The sequence below is a fragment of the Charadrius vociferus genome, unplaced genomic scaffold (genome assembly GCF_000708025.1).
Source record: "Charadrius vociferus isolate BGI_N301 unplaced genomic scaffold, ASM70802v2 scaffold526, whole genome shotgun sequence".
NCBI lineage: Eukaryota > Metazoa > Chordata > Aves > Charadriiformes > Charadriidae > Charadrius > Charadrius vociferus.
Genome location: NW_009648966.1, coordinates 285690 through 311446, shown reverse-complemented (window position 1 = coordinate 311446; position 25757 = coordinate 285690). Strand labels below are relative to the sequence as shown.

General features: G+C 37.0%; 1 protein-coding gene across 1 annotated transcript in view; it reads right to left on the bottom strand.

Moving 5' to 3' along the window:
- The window catches only part of VWA8 (von Willebrand factor A domain containing 8), a 106189-nt gene that overhangs the window by 27095 nt on the left and 53337 nt on the right, over window positions 1–25757 (bottom strand). The window contains exons 14-19 of the mRNA XM_009887708.1: window positions 21396–21564; window positions 20973–21050; window positions 17616–17731; window positions 16479–16585; window positions 14586–14692; window positions 11347–11418 (exon numbers count right to left, since the gene is read on the bottom strand). Coding sequence (XP_009886010.1) covers window positions 11347–11418; window positions 14586–14692; window positions 16479–16585; window positions 17616–17731; window positions 20973–21050; window positions 21396–21564 — 649 coding nt within the window. The remainder of the gene's footprint in view (window positions 1–11346; window positions 11419–14585; window positions 14693–16478; window positions 16586–17615; window positions 17732–20972; window positions 21051–21395; window positions 21565–25757) is intronic.

Genomic DNA, 25757 nt, shown 5'->3' with positions numbered 1-25757 from the left:
TTAAATATGTATGTATTTGCAAAATACTTACCTGTCTTACTAGGAATAACCAGAAATAGGGTTGAGTCTCTAGAGTTATGTCATGCATGCCTATGCATTCCTTTAAATAATAACATTTTTTTCCAGCCCTTTTATTTCACACAGGTATCGCAAGGCTGTGAATGCTAGGAAGTTGGCTTGCACTAAATATGAAAAGATAATTCTCAGTGGTCATAGGAAACATCCTGTAACTGTTACCTGAAATTAGAGCATTGCCTTGGTAATATTTGCTAATCCCATTCCACTGGAGTTAGTAAAAAAGGCCCAGATGGCGTCAGAATTGGGTTGGAGACCAAACTAATCTATAACTCTCTATTGCAGGATGTCTGCATTAGCAAGATATGCAGAATGATGACAGTGGATTGATGGAGTGAATCAGGTGTTGCTAACACCCTGGTACGACGTGTACAGAAGTGGTTCAGGAGACGGCACTTCAGCCCAGGCCTAGACTGGTTCCATGGAAGGAATTAGCAGAGGAGCGAATTCAGCCTGCTGCTGGAGAACATCTCCATCCTAAGAGAATCCAGGTCATACATCCCTTGACACGCATCAAACTGCAGTAAGGACATTCCTTTCAAAAGTACATTCCTGATCGGGTCGAAAATGCTCATGTAGATGCAGACAAAGATGACAGTACAGATGCTTATCCCTCCTGCAAGGACATGGCTGCAGATTTGGGAGGTCAGAATGACAGTGAGATTGCCAAGGGTTGCAAAGGAAAAAGGAAAAGAATTAGTAGAAAGAAAAGTTCAGTTGTAACCCAGCCAAAAGCTGTTTGACAAGACACTGTCCTCTGCTGAGATTCTCACTCTCACTGCATGAATGCACCTAGTAGTCCACACCAGCATAAAGTAAAGCAGATAAATATAACCCACAGAAAGATTAAAGAGATTAGATTAGATCAATTTGAGAGTCGCTAATCTGTTTCACTTGGCATCGAAACAGAATAGGAGCATTCAGAGCTGCAAGTTATGACATTTATGACTGTAACTTCTAGCTGAAAGATGATAACTGCCAGCTGCAGAATTGTAAACTGTTTAAGCTTCTCAAAATGGGACCACAGTCTCTCATCTGACTACATTTATGAGAATGGAGAATCATACACATATGTGTAGTAGTTGAAATGACAGAAGAAGAGTTCTCACCACAAGAGCAGAGGAAGAAATACCGCAGAGCTGTTAAAAATAGAACTACCTAGATTCTACTGCGGACTCGACTCCAACACAGGAAAGTCAACTCAAGTTAGTGCTCTGCCACATGTCTCCTCACAAACCTTCTTCCATCTAATTTGTCAGAAGAATCTACAGTTTACACACAGGTGTAGTAAGAAGCTGCAACACACAATATTTATCACCAGTCATTTCTGAAAACTGTCACTGGAAGCACAGTTCTCCACTGCTTTGAAACAGAGGTGACACTCTGCTAACAGATTCTTCCAGGAACTCAAAGAACGTACCCATTTGGGGGGTAATACACAACTTCAGGAATTGCATCAGAAACATCAAAAGTAACAAGAAACAGTAAGAATCCTCTAGTAGTGCAAACAGGCAGTTTTATTCCTATATATTTCCTACTACTTGCAGTCAGATACTTGGAATCATAAATGGGTGAATAAACAGGAGTAATCCTTATGTCAAACACAAAACACCCATGCTGAAAGCAGCTTCCTTTACTTTTCCTAAGAGAGCTAAAGATGACTGGGCAGATGTCAGCATGCAGTTTTCTGTACCAATCCCAAGCGGATTGCATATCCTTTTCTCTGCAGAGTGGGACTGCAGCCAGCTGTGGCAAGTACAAAGATGAAGAAACAGATCAGCATATTGAATCAATGTAAAACATACTTAATATCAAACAAAATGATTACTGTAATTAAAAAAAAAAAAAAAGGCTTTCATGTGCATAACGGAAAGTGCGTGTGGTTTATATGTTTATGATAGATTCTTAAAATTATGCCCGAAAGGAATATTTTCCCAACTACAAGATAACACTGCTAGATTATTTTTTTTCCCCCTCTCCCGTTCCAATAGAAAGAGAACTAAATAGCTGGTTTTATGTATTTCCATCCATGCTGTTATCACCAGCGGTATTAAGGGGAGTGCACCTCACTTTTGAGAGAATGCTGAGAGGACACAAGCCTGGTGGAGAACCACTGTGAAGGAGGGGAAAGAGCACGGTTACCAAAGTAACACAGTGAAGTCAATGGGAGCTGTGCCATGACCCCATCTCGCCCCTTCTTCATTTGTATTTGTGCATCTCGCCAGTCTCCCCGCACACCTCCTTTTATTTCATTTTAAGTATACCTTTATTTCAGAACGTGATACATTTTTGAAAAGGTGCATGCAGTATTCCAATGTCAAAAGGCATTCCCACCAGATTTTAGCTATTATAAACACGTTAACATTGCCCAACTTCTAGATTGAACTGCTTCAGACAGTACATTATGTGCCTTCCTGGAGGCTGTGGTGTACCACATAAAATCCTCGGTTGGCAACACTAGCTGGAGCAAAGTTCAAGTCAAAGCTCTTTGATTCCATCCCTCCACATTCCTACTTCATGACAAGTTACCACTTCTCTTTGTCTCAGCTACTCCATTGAGAAGACACGATATAATAGAAAAAGAGGAGACCAAAGCTATTCAGGAGGCTCTTTAGCACCATTAAAACACTGCAAAAAAAAAAAGAGCATGGTTGAATTCCTTCCTTAATTATTATTCATTAATGTAAGGCCAAGAAGGGTTTATTCCAAATTCACCTGACCTTCATGGGATAAAGAGTATGCCTGGTAGTCGTCTTCAGAGGAACAAAAAATGTGGAAAATACTAACACACTTTGGAAAAAAACCCTTCTGAAAGGAGTTACTGGCACCTCAGAAACAACATATCACAAAAATGGCAACAAAGTCACCCTCCTTTTCCCTGAGTCTATGTCCAGTGCCAAGGATCAAGCTGGATCTTCTGGACACCCATATAGCCAGCAGTCAACTAAGCAGAAAGAATCAGAATTACCTTTCACGTGAACATACTAAAAGACTGCGTTGAACTTGGATTGGATTCAGAACATAATCTCATGTGATTTGCAATTATTGCACCCTAAGGTAACATTCAGAGGACAAACCAGTTTGCCATTAAGACTTGCTGTATGTTATTTATATATGCGCTATCGCAGTTAGTTAATTTAACAGAAATATAAACATATGCTAATTAGAGAGAAAAGAACATCTGTGTTGGTGTTTCAGCTGAACTGAATAAAAATATTTCAGAAAGTAAATATTAGACAATTTTTATTCCATCAGACATATGGGACAACTGAAATAGAAAAAAATGGGAAGTAAATATCTGCACTAATGAATAACAAAAAGGAAATTATGCAATTAGAAGGCAAAATAATCCCTTAGTTAAAAATTCTCCTAACTGACACTGTAAACACTTGTTACCAAGGATAAAATGACTTAATCTTCTCGCAGTAACTGCAGTTTCAAATATAAACAAGGTTGTTACAGGTCCCAAGAGGCATTTTGCAATTCAGGATGCAGCTATTACAGCAGTGGGACAAATTTCTCCCCTGCACAGCCCAACTAAAGTCCATAAAGTTATAGTCCAAAAGAATGGACACAACTTTTTGAAAGTAATAGTTTGATTCTTATAAAAAAAAAAAAAAAACCAAAACCAAAACCAACATTATTAGGGGGAAAAAAAATCTAAACCGTGGTGTCTCATTTTTATTTTCTTTTCAGTGATTTGCAGGTCATACTGAAGCAGTTAAAGAGGTTGTCATGCTGTGCTCTTTGGTACTATGCTTCTGCTGAGACACTGCAATCACACCTTTTCCATTTCAGCACACAGCCATCCAGCATAGCAGAGCTACTTGTTTCATTGCAAAAGAATGAAACAAAATTTGAAACTGGTGAAAAAAGTGGTTTATCACTTTTTCACCTTAGGAATTTTTATTTTAAAATTAATTTAAATTATTAGGAATTATTATTATTGTTATTATTAGAGAATAAACAACAATCTTGACTTTTCATTAAACATTAGTATACAGAACCTTCATGTCAGAGTTCTCAGTTTGTGACTTCATAGAGTTATACTGATAGTGTCATTATCATAGAAACTTATGGCTGAACAATGACAATGAAGAAACTGAAAACACTTTTGCTAACGGACGGTTTCTAACACTGGGTCTGGCACTAAACCACCTTCCATGCCCACAGCTTGCCTGTTTCTGCCAACAAAAACATTTGGAAGAATGCATGCATTCTGATTGAGGCTGCTATTTTTACACCAGAGGATGTATTTCTGATTTGTTAAAAAAAAAAAAAAAAAAAAAAAAAAAAAAAAGTACTGTTATCACCAAAGCAACAAGCAGCACCTATACAGAACTCTCTCAATCACTCAAGGTGTTTTTAAGCTCATCGCTCCCTGGTTGGAACAAACGTGAATAACGCAGTGTAATAATTGCAGGTGTGTCACCAGCAGACACTAGATGTTGCTACCAGAGGACCACTGCAGTAGACACCATCATTGCTACCTCTCTTGGATGTCAGTGAGGAAAATAGCTGCACAAAAGCAGTGGAGCTTTAATCTTGCCCCAGCTGCAATCTATGTATTTATTGGTCACAACAGTGAATGCTCTGTGGTTCAGTATCTCATTATTTATTTTTTTGTTTATTATTTGGAGCACGCAAAAAATATGGTGATGGTAAAAGAGTAAAATTTCACCATAAGAACCAATAAACTTAATTCCCTGATAGAAGTCATGAATCGGATGCTTTGGATACATCTCTGACTACAGGTCTAGACAATCTTGTAGAGTTTATGCCTTTTTTTGAATTTAAGTACAACCTTCAACCCAGAGCCGCATCAGGCTAAATACAATCCTCACATGTCCAGCGAGGTAAGACGATTGTGGTTCAATGGAGAGGAGCATATGAAAAATCTACAATAGAAAGAATCTGTGGGAAGAAACATCTGAAAGAAAAATCAATTAATGATTCTTTTTTTATTTTGGTTCTTCAGTATAACTTGTAAAGGCAGAAAGCAATAATGTAAGCAGCGACACATTTAAAAAGCACGCCTATTCTCATATGTGCACATACTGTTATGACTGTAGCAAGTAAAAGAGAGATATTTTCCGAGTTTTCCCACAACTGTCACATAGAATTCCTTAGGCAAAAAATATCATAGTATTTCAACCAACGTAGCTCATTTGGAGCTCAATTTCTTCACGCTCATAATAATAATAAAAATTTGGGTTAGGATAGTGCATTCTTGCCTTGCAGAGGAAGCTATCCACTTTTACACGAGTTGAAGGAAAACAAAGGGGTTTTTTTTATTTCTAGGAAAGTTAAAAGACCAAACATTTGCTATTTCAAGTTTTCTGGTGACTGATATTATTACACTCTCAGTATCTACTTAATTCAATTTCACAGTGAGATAAGAAGAAGAATATTACCTTAGAAGGATAGATCTATTCAAGCATGTCCTTTTAAATATCTTTAAGAAAGACTCAATCATTTGTCCTATTAAATTCTTCAAGAATAAAATAAATTCTTAGTGCGAGACCAAGAGTTCATTTAAGTTGATCTCTCAATTAAGAAAAGGCAGCAGAAAGGATCAAATTGCATTCTTCTATCAGGGAAATAATTACCAAAGATGCCAAAAGGACATTACATTCATGTATCTGTGATAGCCTACTTACTGTGGGCTCACATCAACATTTTTACTAAGTGCTGCCAGAGATTTTGTCATGATCTTCTTTCAAATTATTTACAACAATATTCAACACCTTTATAGATGTCTTCATTCTTATTCTACTTCATATTTCTTTCTGATTTTCTGTTATCTATATGTTGCCTAATTAGACTGCAAGCTATTCAGGAACAGGCTTGGTTTATTACCTTGCAAAGTGCTCTCTTTGTACATGGGGAAGTAGAGGGGAAGCTATTTTTACAGTCCAAATTTCCACACCATCAAATGAAGAAGGACAAAATTTAAATGCTTTCTGTATTCAGCAGTAATTTAATCAGTAACTGAATGGCATTTCTGATTATTCTTATTGATTATTGACTTTGCATTTCTTGTTGAAAAGAGAACATAAGCAATAGGAAAGCCAGAACATGATCTAGAACTCCAGCATCCATTAATCTGTAATAATACTTGTTGAAGAGAGGAAATATATTAATTGTTGTCTTTTTTCTTTTGTAGCTCTTCCTTATTAAGAAATTTACATAAAAGCAGGATGGATACTGGAAACACAAGTATTTCATAATCAAGGGTAGATCAGCCAGTACAAAATACTTAGAAACAGCCGTAAAGGCTGCCAATGAAGAAAACTACAAAAGAGAAACTGAGAAATCTGGAAAGAGAAAACCAAGCAAAAGATGACAAATAGGAAATGGTTCTGATGAACACGAGGTTGTCCCAATGTACACTGCATTTCACCTGTACACCCTTCAGGAAGATTGACAAAGAGAACGTTCCTCATAATTTTGGTAATGTTTATACGATATGGACGGTGATATCCACTCAACCACTCTTCATTGCTATGCTCTACACTTTGCAAATGGTATAAAGCCCAAAACAGGTGACCTAAGTATAGAAGGCCAAGCACTGCGTGCCAAAGCTGACAGGGTACAGTCAAGCAGAGGGGCACACACTGACTAAAATGCACCTAAGAATATTGGCTGTACATTTTGAAACTTGAATCAAAATAAAAATACATGTATCATTTAAAATACACATTATGGAATGGATAAGGGCTAGTGAAGCATTAATGACCATATGGCCAGGGATCACATGCTGTTCTCAAGGCATAGCAGAACTCCTGGACCTGGTACCAGCTGCCTCTGTCCTGCTACACAGAATTGCAATTGTGCTGTTTTAGATAACTCATGACAGATCATAGTAGAAGTGTATTTAAAAGATAATTATATACTATATTAATATTTGTAATGTTTACAGTTATGCCATACTTATACAGTGAATGAAAACAGAGTAACTTCAAAAGCCAAAATGAACACTACTTGTTATATTTGTTAATTCTGCTATGTTAACTATGCCCCACAGCCAGAAATGTTCAGGATTCATTGCTATGACAGAACCTCTTTAATTTATGAGATCAGCTATCTGAACAGCTCATACTATAAATTATGGCAACAGAACAATGCCAAATAAAAAATATCAATTTTGTTTAATGTGGTTTGGTGTTTCAGAACTTCAGGGTTATAAAATAATTCAGAAGTGACACGGCTGTGAGCCTTCTCTCTCTCCAGAAAGCCACAAATCCTTTGAACTATGAATATTTTGTTTGGTGTCTTCAAAACCAACTGGTGTTTGCCAATACTTCACCTATGACCAATAAAGGTGAAAACATCCAACAGCTCTCTTTAGACAACTTCCAAATGCAACACTTGAGGAAATGTTATATGTAAAATTAAAAATTGCGAGAAAAAAAAAAAAAAGTCTTTCAGTCATTGCTATTTTTCAAGTTTTTATGGAAACAAATTCTGTTTATTAGCATAGTTTCTCTCCTATTTACCACAGATAGGAAATTCAAGGAGACAGTAAAAGATACCAAGTAGTGGCCAATCCACAAACTGCACAATGTCCATCAGGAAAACTTTCACAAAAACACAGCCTAAAAATTGTCCTCGATAGTAAGAATAAATACTCCCGTCTGTCTCATGAAGCTTCAGAGCTCATCTAATGACTAAATAAACAGTCACTGCAAAGTTTGGAATAAGCAACCTTTACTCTTGCTGTTTGCCTGTTGCTTTGAGAGTAATAAATAGCTGCTTAGGCAAGGAAGAAGCTGCTTTATAGCTGCTTTGAAAAGCTGTAGATGGTCATAGACAGTCTCATTCACACTCAGGCTACAGGAGCATTCAGGAAGCAGTATCAGGAGCCATATAGAAAGCACTGGCTTTTCCTTTCATTGGAAGCTGTTTCATAGCTGAAAGTTCATATCTATCCGCTGCCTTTCCCAAGGACCCAAAGAAACCTGTTTGCTTATATATGAAATGGAAGCACCTTCCAGTTAGCGTCCAAAATAAATCAACAACCAATGTAAAATATTTAGACAAAGCCATATTTCACATAATACATTTATGCTGTGAAATCCTGGGCCATATAGGCTCCAGGGAACACACATGAATGAAGTGGGTTATAGTTTACTTCAGAAGCTGAACACATCTAAAGACATCTGTCTGTATCTAACACTCATCTTCAAATTCCCCTCAGTTTCACTAAGAAAGCCAGTCCCTAACATCCACCAAGATAATTTAATTTTAATTTACTGAATTTCAAATACTAATCATCAAAGTTCATATCTTAAAAACAATCTTGATGAAAGGACTCTCATCAGGCAGCTGTTAACTAAAAACAATATACAAAAGACACTACATTTACAGAATTTGAAAGAAAGAGAGCGGTCTTAAGCCAATAGGAATGTTGTGTGTGTACATGTGTTATGAAAACAGAAGAGGCAAAAGAGGAAAATCACATTCAATCAACCAAGCAAAACCAAAGCCGGTCTCTAAAAGTAAGACTACAGGTCAAGCCTTGCACATTGAACCACAGTTGAACAGAGAACCTCACTTACATAGTCATCATTTTGATGGACCTAATTATGTTCTAAGGTATATGCCAACTCATTCAAATATCTAGGAAAGAACTCAAGCATTCAAAGTTGGTCATGTATTTTGGAATACCCAGGTACAGAGTATTTGAATTGTCAGTTATTTACACTGAATTTCCATGATTCACTCATTCACCAACAAGTACGACAGAAAGGAACTCAAAACAGCACTTCCTATCTCCACGCAAAAACATTATCTATTTCTTCCCAATGAGGAACACAGGTCCACACTTATATATGTATCAAGCAATCAAAAAACCCTACCTTCTCATTACAGATTGAACTGTCAAAGTAACTGAACAGCAAACACTCCTGTTTTTCAATCACTTGCTTTACAAAAAGAGGATGAAAACTAATATCCTCAGTCGGAAGGTATCTGCACATACAGCATGAAAGCATATTGATGGTTTCTTTTAAAGTCGTTGAACAGGATTCATCAAATGCCGCAGAAATTTACAGTAATACATTTAAGGAATTAGCCAAGCAATTTCTAAATGGCTAGTGATTATCCCTGAGAAATCAAGGATGATTGGTGTGGTCCTAAAAGACTGCAGAATGGCAAATACAGTGATCAAATTTAAAAAACAGTATTTCAAAAAGAAAAGGCCAGCTGGCTTTTTCTTAGTCACACATAAAAACAGTGGAACAAATTAGTAAAGAGTAAACCTGAAAGTACTCAGAAGAATGTTAGCAATTAAAAACCAAAACCTGTAAGTATTACTGATTTGCGTTGCCAAAGAGAAATCACAGCAAATCAATCAATTTTCTAACTTAATGGTTCAGCTGAGCGAATGTCTAGAACCAAAACAGTATGTTCCAGTACTTCAACGCAGTTAAATCTTTTAACACTGTCTTCAATTATAGTTTCATAAGCTTGGAGAAAATGTGGCACACATTAAATTATTAAAGATGAGTCTATCACTGCTGGGAAAATACCTTACACCCTAAAAATTGTACTCGCATAGTCTTCTAAATTTTTTTGCCAAATTGGTGGAACATAGGAAGCATGTGTCAAGGGCCCTGACTGTACCACCGGGCTCTTCAAGCTCTTCCCCCCACTAGGGTTTTACTTGCCTGTGTTGAAGGTCAGCTTTGACATGGTGCTGCTGCCTCACTGGGGTCTCCTTTGACCCCCCACGGCTTGGGAGCTGCGTTTACACTCCGGCCCTTTCCTCAGTTCCTTCTCATCCTACACTGCGGCAATGCTGTGCCTGGCTCTGTACCTTGCTGATCCCAGCCTGGACCTGCTGACTTGACTTCCTAGCTTGACCTCAGACCTGCCTCATCACCATGGACCTGTCTGGAAGCCACTGGGCACTTGGCTGACCATGGCTGCTATCCCCAGACCTGCTTGTCTTGCTTGGACACTGTGGGACTATGAACCTTGTCATTAAGGACACCACCTCTGCCTCCATTCCCCTGTGGAGCAGCCCACTCTTGCTATTCCTTGACAGCAGGTCCTACAGGCAATATGCACTATATAACATTTTCAATACCAACTCGGAAGCTGGCATAGAAAGCACCATTTATGAAACAGAATAAACAGATCTTACCTCATTTATTAAATAGGTTCATTTCTATTTATGAATAGATGAAACCTTTTGGGAGAAGCTGGCATCATCCAGCAAAAGTATACAGAGGTTTCAAGTATAACATCTTTGTAAATTCAAGCTGTTAACAAGAACTCTAAATAGATGAGACTGTATATAACTGTACACTGTCATTTTAATCTACACACATTAATAACAATCAGCTTTTTATATTCCTTTCCATGTAGGTTAGACCATTAGTGTTTTGTGTTAGACTTTTTCCAAAGGCCATTGCAAAACATGAAGAGAAACATCTGCTAGAAAATTATTGTATCCTTGCTAAGGGAAAGCTAAACTAAAGGGAGATTACTTTATGGGGGAAAACCGGACCTGGTAGCTTGGGAAGTATCACTTTCCTGAACACTTCAAACATACAGAAATAATAACAAAAGCTCTCTCTTTTTTTTTTTTCCCCAAGCTAACTGGTAACACGTATAATTCCATTCAAGTCATCTAACTGTTCCAGTAATAGTTTAAGATGGTTCTGACCATCAAGACTTTCAAACACCCAATTGGAGAACATCTGCCCATCTTGGGGAACCTATAAACTTAGAAGGTGTCATGAAACAGCAACGACCAACTTAAAAGAACACAACAGCCACCATGATCTCACCAATGAAGTCTCCATCAACAAAGATACTAGCCAAAGAATGAAGTGAATCTATATCTCTTTTAGAGAAAACTAACATTTTGCTAAAAATAAGTAAGATTTGGATAATACTTATGTGTACACCTCTTATCTACCTTATCTATCTAGTGGAGGCTTTAATGGAGAGGTTTGATACATAGCCATGAATAATAACCAAAACCATTAACTGAAGATTTTAATGGTAATGGTGTTACGTATAACTATTAATGTTTTGACTTGTTATTCTGATAGCAATTTAAAAAAAAATAATTTAAGGCATTTACATTTTCCACATATACATGCCCATAAAAACCATGGACACTAGTAGATAATCAAAAAATAGGTCAAATGCCTCAGCAGTACAAATGAATGCAATTTCAATGAAGCAAACCAAAGACTTAATTTAATTGTTAAATGATGAGTTAGTTCCATGCATTGTAAGAGATGTTTAACTCACCTGATTGCCAACTAAAAGAAGATGTTCTCCCAGCAGAAAGTCCTTTAGCATATCTTCCATTACCATCATGTGCTACAAAAACAAAACCCACAATTTTCACCCCTGTTTTTATAGTCTCAAGTTTATGCATTCACTAATGATAGTAGTACAACAGGAACTTTCAGGATTTGGGGCCAAAGTTTTTTGAACTTTATACTTACAGCTATTTATTTCATAGCAAAAGTCTCTCAAACAATAATAGCAGTGCCAATCCATCCAGTGACTAAAATAATGAAACAACAATACTAACTCTCCTTATGTATTTCCTCTGCTACAACTGATTGTGGGTGACTGCTTTCCCTAAATATATTTAATTCTCTGTAATCATTCCTAATGCATTTCCTTTTAGCCCAGCTGAATGCTTGTCACCTAGAGTGTAAGAACTTTCATTAATACGCATATGACAATTTTCCAGCAATTGTACTGGGAGGAAGCAAAATGTATCCTGGTAGAACTTTACAGAAACCAAACAGAGGGAATAAAAAGCAGCTGACATTAATATGTAAATTATACACATTTATTTTATTAAAGGTTAAACACCAAGTTTAACTTAATGATAAATACACTTTCCCATTCTAATTAAACTTTTTTTTTAAAGGAAAATAAGGATAGGAAAACGCAAGCTCAAGTCTAAAAGTGTTTATTATGTTTCTTACAACTTCTAAATGAGACTGCCTAATTGAAGGCCAAAGTACTTGAGGTGTATTTTCTATATATCCAATATCATAGACGGTAACACACAATGTGCACCATTTAATCTTACCTTGCTTCTCACAAATAATTTGTTTAAAAGGATCAAAAGGATTTAAGGATAATGTAGCAATGCAGACTACTTTACTCACAATGAAGTCGCATATATTTCTCCACTGTATCTAGTAAAAATAGGTCATCTGTAAGTAGGTCAGACAACCTACTTAGAGAAACGAATGCTTGCTTTTAGATAAACATATATATTTTTTCACATTATCATCTCATCTCTAATACTTGATTTAAAAAAAAACAACAAAAAAACCCAGTAGCTTGCCTGTAATTTCTGAGCATAGAAATGCCCAGTTTCTAACTGTGTGAAAGATGTTTTAGGTTTCCAAATATCTCCAGAACAGAGGCTGGGGGTGGGGGAAGAAACTCTTGTAAACACAGCTTAATACCACAAAACCCTAACCAGGCATGTCAAAAGACTACTGAATACTCAATACACAATTTAAGGAGAGGACTTCAATGCAAATTACTATATCTTCTGGCCTGCGTATACACTGGAAATTTATAACTGATGAGAATAACTTTGACCAGATACAGCATAAATTTTAGGAAGTCAGTTTTGCCACACACACTGATTACACTTTTTATTTTATTGCTAAGGTATGAATACTTCCTTCTGATGACTCTTTTTTTTTTATCCTAAATTGCACAAATATATATACATTATAGTTCTCTGCAGCTTTCCCACAAGAGATACTATGTATTGATACTTTTTTTTTTTTTGCACCAGGACTTAAACTAACATTGTATTAGGATGCATGCAGACATTTCAGATTAATTATTTACACAAAGGACTTGTAAGTAGATGCATCAATATTGTGTCAACGTTATCAACCCACGTTCCCCAAAGCCTGGCCTGAAAGCAGAATTTGGCAATTTGGCATATCACCTAAAAATTATTTCCATCGCTCTGCCACTTGTTGTGAACAAGAAATGTTTCAAGACCAAACACACAGAGGCAAAACCTATGTATTTCATTGCATTGTGCAGCACTGCAAAGGGCTGAGGATATATTTTGTTCTCTGTTTTGGTTTATTTCTGTAGTTTTTAGATATCGGAGAGGAAGTATTGCACGGGACTCATAAATCAAATTTGTTCTCCAGCAGGTTTTGCTAAACGATCATTACACCACTTGAATGACCAAACTACAAACTAGCAATACAGAAAATAAGAGTAGAATTCACTTAGAAATGAGAATAGTTATCCTGACTGGTACTTGGTTGTTGTACCCTTCAGCATTCAGCACGCATAGCTACCAGGGACAGACACAGAGCAGTGTGCTCTCTGCAGTATTTTTAACAGATGTTGCCTAAATAAAACAGATGCATAATATCTGAACACAGGTTGTGTACAGATTTCTGAAGCTATAAGCAAGAAGGTGGAAAAAGCAATGTAAATGTAAGCCCTAGCAAGACTCAGGATTTCGTTTCCAACAGACCCAACTTAAGTACTTTACCGAAATGGCAACACAGAACAAAATCTCACATGAAATGTTAGTGGGGAAGATGAAGACGACTGTCATCTGTTCCCCGTGCACGGCCTGTCATCACCTTCAGTAGGTGATACCCATGTAGCATAGTCTTTCTGTGGAGAAACTGCAAGCGAAGGAGGGGAAAAAAAAATAGGAAAGGAAAAGTAAGGCCCCTAAAAGAGAAATATTTCACAAGATCACGCTATCAGTGTTGCCTTTCAGAGGCAAAATATTCTAAAGGTAACTCAGAGGGTAATTCTCTTGCTAAGAATATCCTTGTCTGACAGTTTTGAAGCTTCCACACTATATGGAGAAAAAAGCTGCAGTACACCTACCTCTAAAAAAGGGGCGGAGAGAAATAAAAACCAAAAAACCCACAGTCACCAAGCCCTTCCCTTTCATTGTGTTCACCAATTACTCTTACACTTCACTACTACGAACTAATTAACACTAAGAACACTAATGACTAATTAATAAGCTATACTAATTAAAATAAATAATAACCAATTAACTAATAACTAACTAATTACACTTCACCTTGCTTTTCAAACACGCAGAGTTGATTCTAATAAAAGGCAGGTACAACTTCATGCGACAAGCCTGTCTCAGGATGGAATTGATAATACAGCCCTAAGAGTGGATGAGTCCAACAGCAGCCACAAAAAAACCCAACCAGTCACTCAACACAACATCCGATCAAATAATTCTAAATAAAAGTCAGGTTCAGTCACTGTAACTTCATATTTGATGAATGTTCAACAGGATTGCTATGATCTCCTCACAAAGGGATGGTGATGACACATCTGAAATGAGCACCAAATCCTGTAAGAAAAATTTTAAGCCTAAAGAAACTACTTCAGAAATATAACCTTAAAATTCAGTTAGCACATAATTTAATATATATGAGCATGCACATTAGTGAACCTTTAACAAACGTTTTGCACCTCAGAAGCCAGAGATTTGCACTTACTTGTGTATTTTCATAAAACAAAACATCAGGCACTTTCATTTTCTCGGTTGAGTTATAAATTGGCATCGTCACAGACCCTATCTTCAGAATCCCATTGTTTATTTCACCTAGACATTTTTCAGGAAACAAGCAAATGCATTACTTAGAGCACCCTCTGAGCAGACATGCAATCAATCCCCAACACTTGCAGGGGGTGATCTACAAATTTTAAGAAGGCTGTGGGTTGCAGTAAATGATTTCTATCTAAAGAAAGAGAATGCTTGAAAGAGTATCTGTTAAAAAGAGGTTGCATTACCATGAATTTGAATTGCAGATAAGTCTATTGTAATAAATGATGAATAGGTGATCTTACGGGAAAAGCACCAAAAGAAACACTGGAAGTTGTGACTTGGTTTAATTTCATATTCTCATTTTATTATTTGAATATCGCTACTATCATTAGGCTACGCTTCCTCAACGCAAAAGTTCTCTCACTCTCCTTCTCCCTGCTCTCTCTCCCTGTCCCGCTGGGGAGGGGGGTGCAACGGGGATTCAGCGAGCAGCCACGTGGGTGCTTAGCTGAGAGCTGGGGCCAACCCACCACAACAGTATAGAGCCACTGTTGATTCTCCCTTTCAGCGCTGCATTTTTGCTCAAATGGGTTAATGTCAGAACATGGGCATATTTAACATTTTGGTGAAAACTGGTTAAATTTGCACTCACTGAAATTACCTTCAACTAGAGATCTGCGAGAAAAAGTACATTAGAAAAATTTCTTGGATCAAAAGAATCATAAATTCTGTCCTTAGGAAAATAACAAATGATTGTAAACAATACCATTGTGCAATAAAAACAGTATTTTTTTTTGCCACTAATTTATTAATCTAGCATGGTGTAAAAGTGATAATAGCATAATTTCTAGACAGATGTTTTCAGCTGTTCACCTATTATTCTATATGGTTCTATCTTTATGGCATGAAACAGAAAAACATAAAGAAAATCCAAAGGACATGTTGAGGTAAAAAAAAGAATTGTAAGCAGGTAGCATCACACAACTGTCAAGAGTTCAAATTATTTTATATAAATAATTTTTATATATTAAAAAAATGCAAGTACAGATATAATACATGGATGGGTGTATATGTATGTGTGTATATATGTATACACACATACATATGGCTGCACATATACATTATACTGTATATAATACACACATTATATCTGTATTTACATATGTATTTTTATATACACACATAAATAGAATCTATAAAAACAGAATCCATGTTAATTAAAACCAAAGATGTGTTTACTACTGCAAAGATCTAACAGTAAAAACACAGAAGTCAAATATATCACAAAACTGAGAATAAGCATACAGAAGAATGAAAGCAGAGATAACACTGGTGAAGTAAAGGAAAAGTTTAGTGAATGGAAAATGGAAAATGAAAAGAAGGGAAACTTTTACAAGAGTGTCAATGAGAAAAAGGTTTATTGTAACAGTGGAGAGAAAGAAGCAATGGTAAAAAACAGAACAGAGAAATATTAAGATCAAACCAAGGCCATAACTGTACAGAAGAGTAGTTATCAGTGGTGAGAGGGGAAAAAAGCCAAAAAACCCCAAAACCAAAACAACCAAAAAAGCAAAACAGTCGAAGAAAGCCCGAGGCCAGGGATCTTATAAGCTGGGAAACACTTAAACATGATGGAGAACAAAATTCCATGAGCTGGGAATACAGCTGACAACACAAAAGTATCAACATACTGAGAGCAGCACTGTATTCTGATAGAATAAAGTCAAAGGGATATAAATGGAACAAGCTACATTCAATTTTGAGTATAATTAATACACCTTTATATGCTCAACTTTCTGAGCAACATTCATGAAGAGCAGGACAAAAGATGGCAGAAGCTTACATGTGTAATCCTTTTCCTCTAGTTTCTTCATGTCATCTGGACTTGTCTCAATACGAGAATCCTGCAGATTTTTATGTAAAGCTGATCTGGCAAGGTTTGGTAAAAACCTAAACGAAGAAAAACAATGGGGGGGGTCTATTTTAAGGAATTTTTTACAATTAAAAAGTATTCAGTATTTTCTGTAATCTAAAAATCAGTGTAGAATCATAGAATGGTTTAGGTTGGAAAGGACCTTGAAGATCATTGAGTTCCAACCTCCCTGCCATAGGCAGGGACACCTCCCACTAGACCAGGTTGCCCAAGGCCACGTCCAGCCTGGCCTTGAACACCTCCAGGGATGGCGCCTCAACAACCTCTCTGGGCAACCTGTTTCAGTGCTTGGACCTCCAAACCCTGAATGTCTAAGTCCTTTCACACTCAAATAGACTTCAACATTTCGCCTGTCCCTGAGGAGAGTAACTGAGCTTCTTCCATAGGCAATGAACTACATTTGCGGCTTTACCCTCATTTAAAAAGGCTTCAGTGTTATCAAATATTGCAACAGGGTTGTAACTTAAGAGGGATTAGAACTGGAAGCCTGTGATGTCCTCATTCCACTGCCAGTAACAGCTACAATGGAAACAATGGTTTTTCAGAAATACCTTTTCTCTTGACTCGGTTCACTTGGAGAGTGAGCTCTGAGGTGAGCAGAACTGGGCCCTTTCAGTTTCCAAACCTTTTGATAATTACAATTTGCTTTCTTTTGAAAAAACAAAAAACAAAACCAACCCATAAACCCACCAACAAACAAAAAACAAAAAAAACACCTTAGATGTTCACAACTGTTTCAGATACAGCTTTTAGAGCTGAAACCAAGACTCCACCAAACATCTAGCCACACCAGACATCAATATAACTCCTCTTTGAGTGTTTATATAGTGTAATGAAATATCTTCATAAAGATGTGAAAAGAGTATGAAGTCATTTCTACTTACCACCTAGGTTTGAGAATAACACAGAAATACTTCTAAAGAAATGACAGATTTTTAAGGAGTAAGGCAGCAACTGTGTTATCTACTAACAGATGTTAAATGCTATCTTGCATGTTAGCAACTGACCAAGAAGCTCTTGAACTTCCACCAAAACTAGCACTTCTACCTGGAAAGGCAGGCTTTATTAACAGCATAGTAAAGGCTTTCATCTGGATGTTGTGACAGTCGACGACAAATCCGCAATAGCTGTCGAGTAGATAAAGACGAAGCCAGTGACTGTGCCTGTCAAAAAATACAAGGTAGTTTAATTATTTGATCTCTGGAACTGGATCTCAGGGTTTTAAACTGAACAAGTCAGGAGGAAAAAGTAACCCAAAAGGAATTATTTCAACTTTTCTCCTAATTCATAGGTGCTTTCTGCCTTCTACAGCAGCTTGTGCTTTTTAATCTGCAAGCTTGAAATTCTCTATTTGTTGCAGTAACACGCTGTCATGGAAATCATGATGCCATCAAAAAATTAGCCTTACAGTTTCACTTGATAAGCAACAGGAAGAAAAATGTGCTGATAAATGAATTTTATTTGCTTTATAAGACCTAACACTAAAAAATATTAATAATAACAAGAAGGTTAGCCACTTTAAAAGGATCAATGCCCTAAAAATTCGTCTGCTCTTCACAAACTGAACATGAGCTCCACATGTAATTCTCTGGCAAAAGGGTCTGGCAGGATTCTTGGATGTATAAACAAGACAACATTGGGCAGCAGTATGGAGATTGTATCACCTCTGCACACGCCTTCTGGGCGGGCCGTTACTGGAACACTCTGTCCTTTTCTGTTGTCCACATGTTAAAATAAATGCTAAAAACTGGATATGATTCAGCAAAGAGTTACAAAAATGATTCAACGCCTGGGAAGGCAGACCTCAAATACATACAGCGAAATTTAAAAAAAAAACAAACAAAATCCCAGAACAAGTGATCGTGTATTTAAAGAGAGATACAAAGACTGAGAAAGACATCATTCTATAATTATATGTACCGGATGAAGGTCTAATACAAATAGGTTCCTTATTTTAGCAGGAAACACACAACAATGAGTGAGATCTGATAAGTCACGCCATGCTTTGCTTGGGTCGAGTAAAATATTTTAATTAGGTAATTTCAAAATGTTTTGGTTTGGTTCATATAAATGATTTCTAGCTGCATTAAAATTATTTTAATATATTATGCTGTTTCAATTGGGAAAAAGTCCTGAAATTTGCCATCCAGGGAAAAAAAAACCAACAGAGAAAAGCAACACTTGATAAACTTCAGAGCCTTTTTTCCCTGCTTAACAACTTTTAAGCATGAGAAATGTCTTAACAGCAATTCTTCAATATTAAAAAAAAAATCATTCTATTAAATTGTACAAAACTGTTCTCAAATGCTGAGAAAGCAAAGCATACTTTTTAGCATAGCTCTGAGCAATGAGCAAGAATGATTTTGATTGGGCTAACTGCAAAGATTACTACTCCTGCTCCTCCTGCTTGCACTGATGGAAGATTGTGAATCATCTTCTGAACCATCATAGTTTACCATCCAGTATTATGGCCACTGTGATGTAAATGATGGCATTTCAGGTGTTATCTCAAGACCTACTGAACCATGTGTGAAGCATGGGCAATGGAGAGGGGTGAGCACTGTATCCTTGTTATCCCTGCTCACCAGCCAGAACCCTTGCTGCCTTTGGAGATTACATTCTCTTTCCAAAAGTATCTTAAACAGCTGAAAGGTTCCCAAGTAGAGTAAGTTTTGGCAGGTAAGCAATACTTCTAAGTCACAAGCTATGGGACTGCACTGATGGAGAACAGCAGCTGGGCACAGTAACTGAGGTAGTGTATTTCATACATTTTACCACCTTGACAAGTCCAGTCTCTCAGGACATGGGCATTTTAAAGTCTGAATTATATACAGCATCAGATCCTGCACTGAAGAAAATAAGCATTGAGGACAAGACCACAGAGGAAAAGCTGTATTGCATCTTCTGAACATTTGCAACTGGCAGTTGAAGTTTTGGGAACAAAATTTCTTCTTTTGTCTTACCTGATTAGGTTTTTTGAATATTTTATATTGAACAACTATAAACGCAAATTTGGGTTAGTGACAGTCTTTGTAATATATATCTATGAAGCATCTAATTCAACAGGATCTTGATTGTGGTCTCTAGATTCTATTGTAAACCAAGCAAACAATTACAATGACGCAGACAACGCCCACAGGCTGAATAGTCTACAGGTATTCTTCTATTGTTAACAAAATCACTTTAAACAATGGTTAATATTTCAGGATAATCTCTGGCAGAGGCTTACTTACTTAGGCAACTCTATAAATAGCCTAACATACCTAAGGCACACATTTCAGCTCTCCGGACAGGCATGCTATTCCCATGTCTCATGTCACTGCTGATCTACAAGAATCCTCCCTCAGTCCGTACTGTGACTCACTTCTCATCCAACATCATAAACTTAATTTAGATATTTCACAATGCTATAGACATCCACATATTTGGAAAGGATTTTTGTAATGCTCTGTTCAGGCATGGTATGTCTCCAAGCATGTCAAACCCCATACATTTATACATTAGGTGTAAGAAGCTAAATAGATAATAACAACACCACTGTCCCAAAGGTATACATAAAAGTTAACCTTTTCACTACTTTTTTTTAAGCTCAGAAGAGCATAACAGTCTCTCTCAGCTTCTTAAATGGTAATCCCGTAAAAACTATTACCCATGTTAAAGTCATGAAAGCTAGGAATGGATTACATTTGCATACCAGTTGAACTGCTGGATTCCACTAAAAATGTTTTACATTTTAGTTACATTAAAAACATCCAATGCTTTAGTTGTCATAGCAATAATTTCTTTTTCTTTTCACCATGATTTGACTGTATCTTTTTAAAGAATTTTGTGGTTACTATGTCAGCAGAACTTATTTTTCTTGACAACAGAATAGCCTGTAGCAGTAACGCAGCCAGGAGTTCTGGAGCTTTCCCTTTTCTTGGTCTTTGCTGTTGCCCATTGGCATTTTACAATGGTAAGGTACTTGCCTTTGCCCAAAAAGCCCTAATAATTTCAGCCATCAAAGTTCCAGTGACTAAAGTGAAGTAATCAAAAAATATTTGGACACACACGATTATATGCATACCTATTCAAAAGGCACCTCAAGCATGTTTCACTGTGAGCCATGTATCTAAACCCAGCGACAACATGTGTGCTGTTCTGCCTGACTTCTCTGGGATTTGGGCAATTTCCTAAAAGCTTTATTTATGCAGATTCTAAAAATGTACATTATAAATCAAAAAGTTTACAGTATGTGGTGCAGTAATTGCCAGCAATAATTTTCTGGGGCTGGTTATCCAATCAGTCAGTCTTTGAAATAACAGTATGGCTTAGCATGCTTCACCCAGCCTTCGTTAAAACAAACAGTCACAGTAAGAGAAAGTAAATTTAAAAAAAAGAAAAAAAAAAAAATCAAGGGCTCACCGTGGCGTCATTTGTCTCCCGAAGCTTGTGTGTTAATGACAACAACTGCTCCACAGCAACACTGGGTACATTTGGAATCTGCTCGAAAGAAAAACAGTATTAATCTTACTGCAAGATACGCAAGTTCCATATGCAGCTACACCCAGATGCAACGAGCTTAGAGTTGCTGCCGTTGCTTTATGTCAACCAAAAAGGAATACAGTTTTCTCAAAGCATTTTTCTATTACAGTACCACTTAATATCACAGTAAGAATGCTAATTTATATCAACACCATTAAAAGATAAGCAGATACACTGCTTTGATAAGCTTTGAAAATGAACACATTTATGCTACGCTGCAATAGCAAAATATTTGTTATGTAGTAAATAATCATGTTTAGTAAGCTACAGTCAATAAGTGCCTAAAATAATGAACATAGTTACCATTTCTTTAATAACTTGAATTTCTTCACTCTTGCTTAAAGATCGAATATTATGAAAAAGAAACAGCGTCAGAAATTCTGGACCCAGCCATTGTTGAGTACTACTTCCAATGACAGGTGGTTCTGCTAAGACCACTATTCTGAAAGAAGGATGGATAGGAAAGATAGACCTGCAAAAAAATTTAAACACACGTTAACTGGCTTAAGCAGTGAATATCAAATATAATTTTTAAAATCGACCAAAAAAAAGAATTAAATTATTTTACTGAGTTGTATCACAGTCTATTCAGATCATTTGCAATGCAACTTTATTTAAAAAAAAAAAAAAAAGACAAAGACTGGATAATGTGACTTGCAATTTTATAAATTTACAATTTTTTTATGCTCAGAAGGGCACCTAAGTCTCCTCATCTGCAACAGGACCTGTGTGCCTCAAGATGAACAAATACCAGCAACTGAGCTACAGTCTACTAAATTGTATGCCTGAAACGGACACATCTAACAGACTTACACAAGCACTTTACCTAAAGCAGGATGTCTCACAGGCAAACCAGGGAGAGAACAAGATCTACCGGAGCTGCAGTAATGAGTGAGTTCTTTTACTCAATTAGACTGACAGAAAGGATGACACTGTAGAGACTGGCCTAGATAACACGAAGAGCTGGATTTAGTAACAGTTTAGGAACATTCCCCCTTACTGATGCTCTTTGTAGTCCTTTGAAAAATCACATAGACTCTTTGGGTGGGATTAATATGCCTAACTTCATAATATTTCTGAAAGTTAGACTTGAAAGACCAAACCAGTCACCTCACCCTTGGCTCGTTTTAGAGTCACCATGGGGAACAGGTCCCTCCAAGGGCAGATTAAACACTTACAAGAACTTAAGAAATGCCCTACTGGGTCCTTCAATCCACCCATCTAGCTACATGTTCAGCCTCTGATTATCATAGCTGGAGATACTCCTTGAGTAAAGTACCTAAGCCTAGCCACTACCTGTCCTGCTCATACTCTCCCAGCACCCAAATCACATCTTCAAGGACACTGGAGTGGAGATCTCTATTTGCCTTAAAGTCTGTTTACCCACAAGTTTGTCTAAACCCTTTCATCCTATGTGCCCCCACAACTTCCTGTGCCAACACATTCACTGTTCATCGTTGTAAAAGGTATTGCTGTTACTATTATTTTTTTTTAAAATCTTTACGGAACTGACCTGCTAGCTTCAGTGTCCCCTAGTTCACACTGCAGGATTGGGTGACTAACAGTCTCTTAGACACCTGCCTATTTGATTCCAGTGAAGATAACGGGAGCTTACTGCGATCAATACAAACTAAAATATACATTTTTAGATGCGTGTGCTAAGGCAGTAGAAGACCACTGCCTCCATTTTGGGTACCTTTGCCTTCTTCACATCTTTTGTCTCCCTTATCTACCTAATATTATCACCTCTTCTGACTGGAAATTCATTAGTACTCATCAATCAGCACAACTGCATGATCTCTAGAAGCAGCAGAAATAACAGACAGTAACAAGTCAGATATAAAAGCCAGTCAAATTGTGCAAGGAGGGTCTGTTTTCAATAATTAATTTCACAGTACTCCTACTAAAATAGGAAACGTTAATTTGGAAAAAGCAAGTGAAATTTAATTAGACAGCTTATATTACTAGATATGCCTGTTATCATGTCATTTTCCATATAAAATACTGCATTTGAAATCAGAACACTTGGAGAAAAGTATTCTTCCTGGGTAAAGTGAGGGGGGAAATGATGGCATAGCAAGAAAATCTGAAGACAGAATATGACCATTAAACACGAATTAACGAATCTACTGCATAATTGGCTCATCTGTTCATCAGAACAATAAACCTGTGATACAACAGAGTGATCATAGCAGTCTCTTGTATCAAAGCAAACACAGTGGGGTGGCATGAGTTATTCTCAGCTGAAAGTCATAAGCCTAGAAGCTACTCCCTGATTGATAAAAATAGAAATAGATGTCTGAAAACATCACATGAAAGAGGAACCAATGGGAATGTCACTGTCACTAAGCATAAGAGAAGGTCAGGGAACGTTACCCAACCTTATTACAGAAGAAAACATTTCCTAGATAGGATAAATACATATACTTCCGGACTCATCTCCTATCCCCCATTATTAAGAGAAAAAACAATGCTCCTCCAGCAATCCACCAAATTCAAAGGACCAATTCTGGTCCTTCTGCAGTACGATAAGAGAACACAAGAAGCAGTCAGCTTTCCCTAGAAATGGGAACACATTTCTCTTGTACCACCTCCATGTCACTGCCTGACTCGAACAGCATGGTGGGGACAGCCAGGGAGGGCATGGGGAGAAGTGGGAGGAGAGGAGACACAAAGTCAGGGCAAGCTAACTTGGTGATATCAGTTAAAGTCACTGGACTTGGACGTATCACAACTTCACCGCTGTAGGTTTCCAGTTTGTAAACATGAATAAAACTATTTGGCTACTTCAAAAGCCTATTGTTTGGACTGATGTTTGCAATGTTGAAAATGTCAAGCTAAGTGTATTATTAAAATAAATGCCACAAATGACTCAATCCTGCAATGCTGAAAGTTCCCAGCTTCCATCAGCACAACTGAAGTGCTTCAAAGTTGTTCCATTGTATTTCAGATCAAGTCTCTAAAGGAACATAATATGGAGCTCCTACATGGAGCTATATTTTATAAAAAAGAAATATCTGACATCTTGTATTCTTTGCAGATGAAGGCCAAGTAAGTATATCTTGTTAAAAACTTGACACCTTTTAAATTAATGAGCCTCAAACACAGTGGGAAGATTTGATGTTAGTTGATTACTACAAAGAGTCTCTAACCTTCTCTCTATTAAATGTTTACTGACAACACAGTGAGCAGAGCACTCTCCGAATAATATGCATGTTCCTCTTTTGACATCAGTGTTTAATTCCAAACAAGGATTACTGCCACTGCTCTAAAGAGGAAAATCAGAACACAGTCTGTTCAGGTGACACATGGTTCTGATTAACTGAAGCTTCTCCTAAAAAAGAAAATACAACAAAAAGAAGCAGAACAGCATTCCTAATGCCACCTTGCAAACCCAAACTATTTTTGGTTGTCTCTTTCTGTAATGTGATTTAATAAATCTCATTTTCTGTCAAATTTTATGAGTTGGGAATTGTTATAATACTAGGACCACAATGACCTATTGCTATTTTTCTTAAATTTCATCACAGTCTAAAATTAACAGATTGCTTTATCTGAAAATTGATTAAACTGGGAAAAAAAACCACAACAAAAAATGAAGTAAAAGCTAGGAAATGTAAGCAATTACAAAATTTTATTGCTTTCTAAATTCACTCCCTGCCACATTTTATACTTGTCTCATCTACTTTGTGTTCCCTTTCAGCCTAATCGCATGGAAAATAATCCACCGTCTGCAGGGCATTAAAACCACCCATGCATTATGAGTGACTTCTTTTAGCTTTTGAAGAATCCTATTATATACCTACTTCTAGATTTTCCTATAATAGCTGCCTTTCTGCTCACCACATCAAGGACTTATCATCTGTGTGTGTGTGTGTGTGTGCGCCTGTGCGGGGGGGGCGGGGGGTAATCCACCCAAACCCGTTAAAATACAGCATCGTAAGACAAACCAACACTTCACTGTTCATCTTGTAAAGGCTGTGTGCTATCCTTACAGTATCTGTCTCAGTGAAGTAATGGATGATTACAGAAGACATTCTATGCAGAAATCTTGGATGTGCACAGTACTTGAACACACTTTCTCCTTATCTCTGAACCTGTTCATGAAAATGAATCATACAATCATTAAATGAATAAGGAATCAGCAGCTATAAATTCCTTCTACGTAAAAGATCTTTAAGGACCATCTGTCACTTTCTCAAGGGCAACTTTTTTTTCTTCTCCTCAAACTCATAAACTAAAATACTTCGTTTCCTCAAACGAGTGAACGTCACCTTACTATGACTGTTTGCTAACTTAACTCCACAGCCAAACCGGCACAAGAAAGAATAGAAGAAAAAGTACTCTGGGCCCACTGCTAGTTACCTTGCAGCTTACAGGCTTTCGGCACGCCAAGTATCCCAAAACCTCACAAAGACTGCTTGCACTTGTCAGTCCTGACAGAGCTATTGCACCCACCAGTCTGAAGCCCTTCTGAGAAAAATGCTAGTAGATACGACAGACATAGAAATGTAATGATACAATAGTGAGCATATAACTCAATGACAATAATTAACATAATTTAAAATAAGAATATATTTTATTAGCTCTTACAAAGGTAATAAAACTTTTAAATGAAGTTGTCAAAAAATATTATTTAAGAATAATAGTGTTTTAACCTGCAGA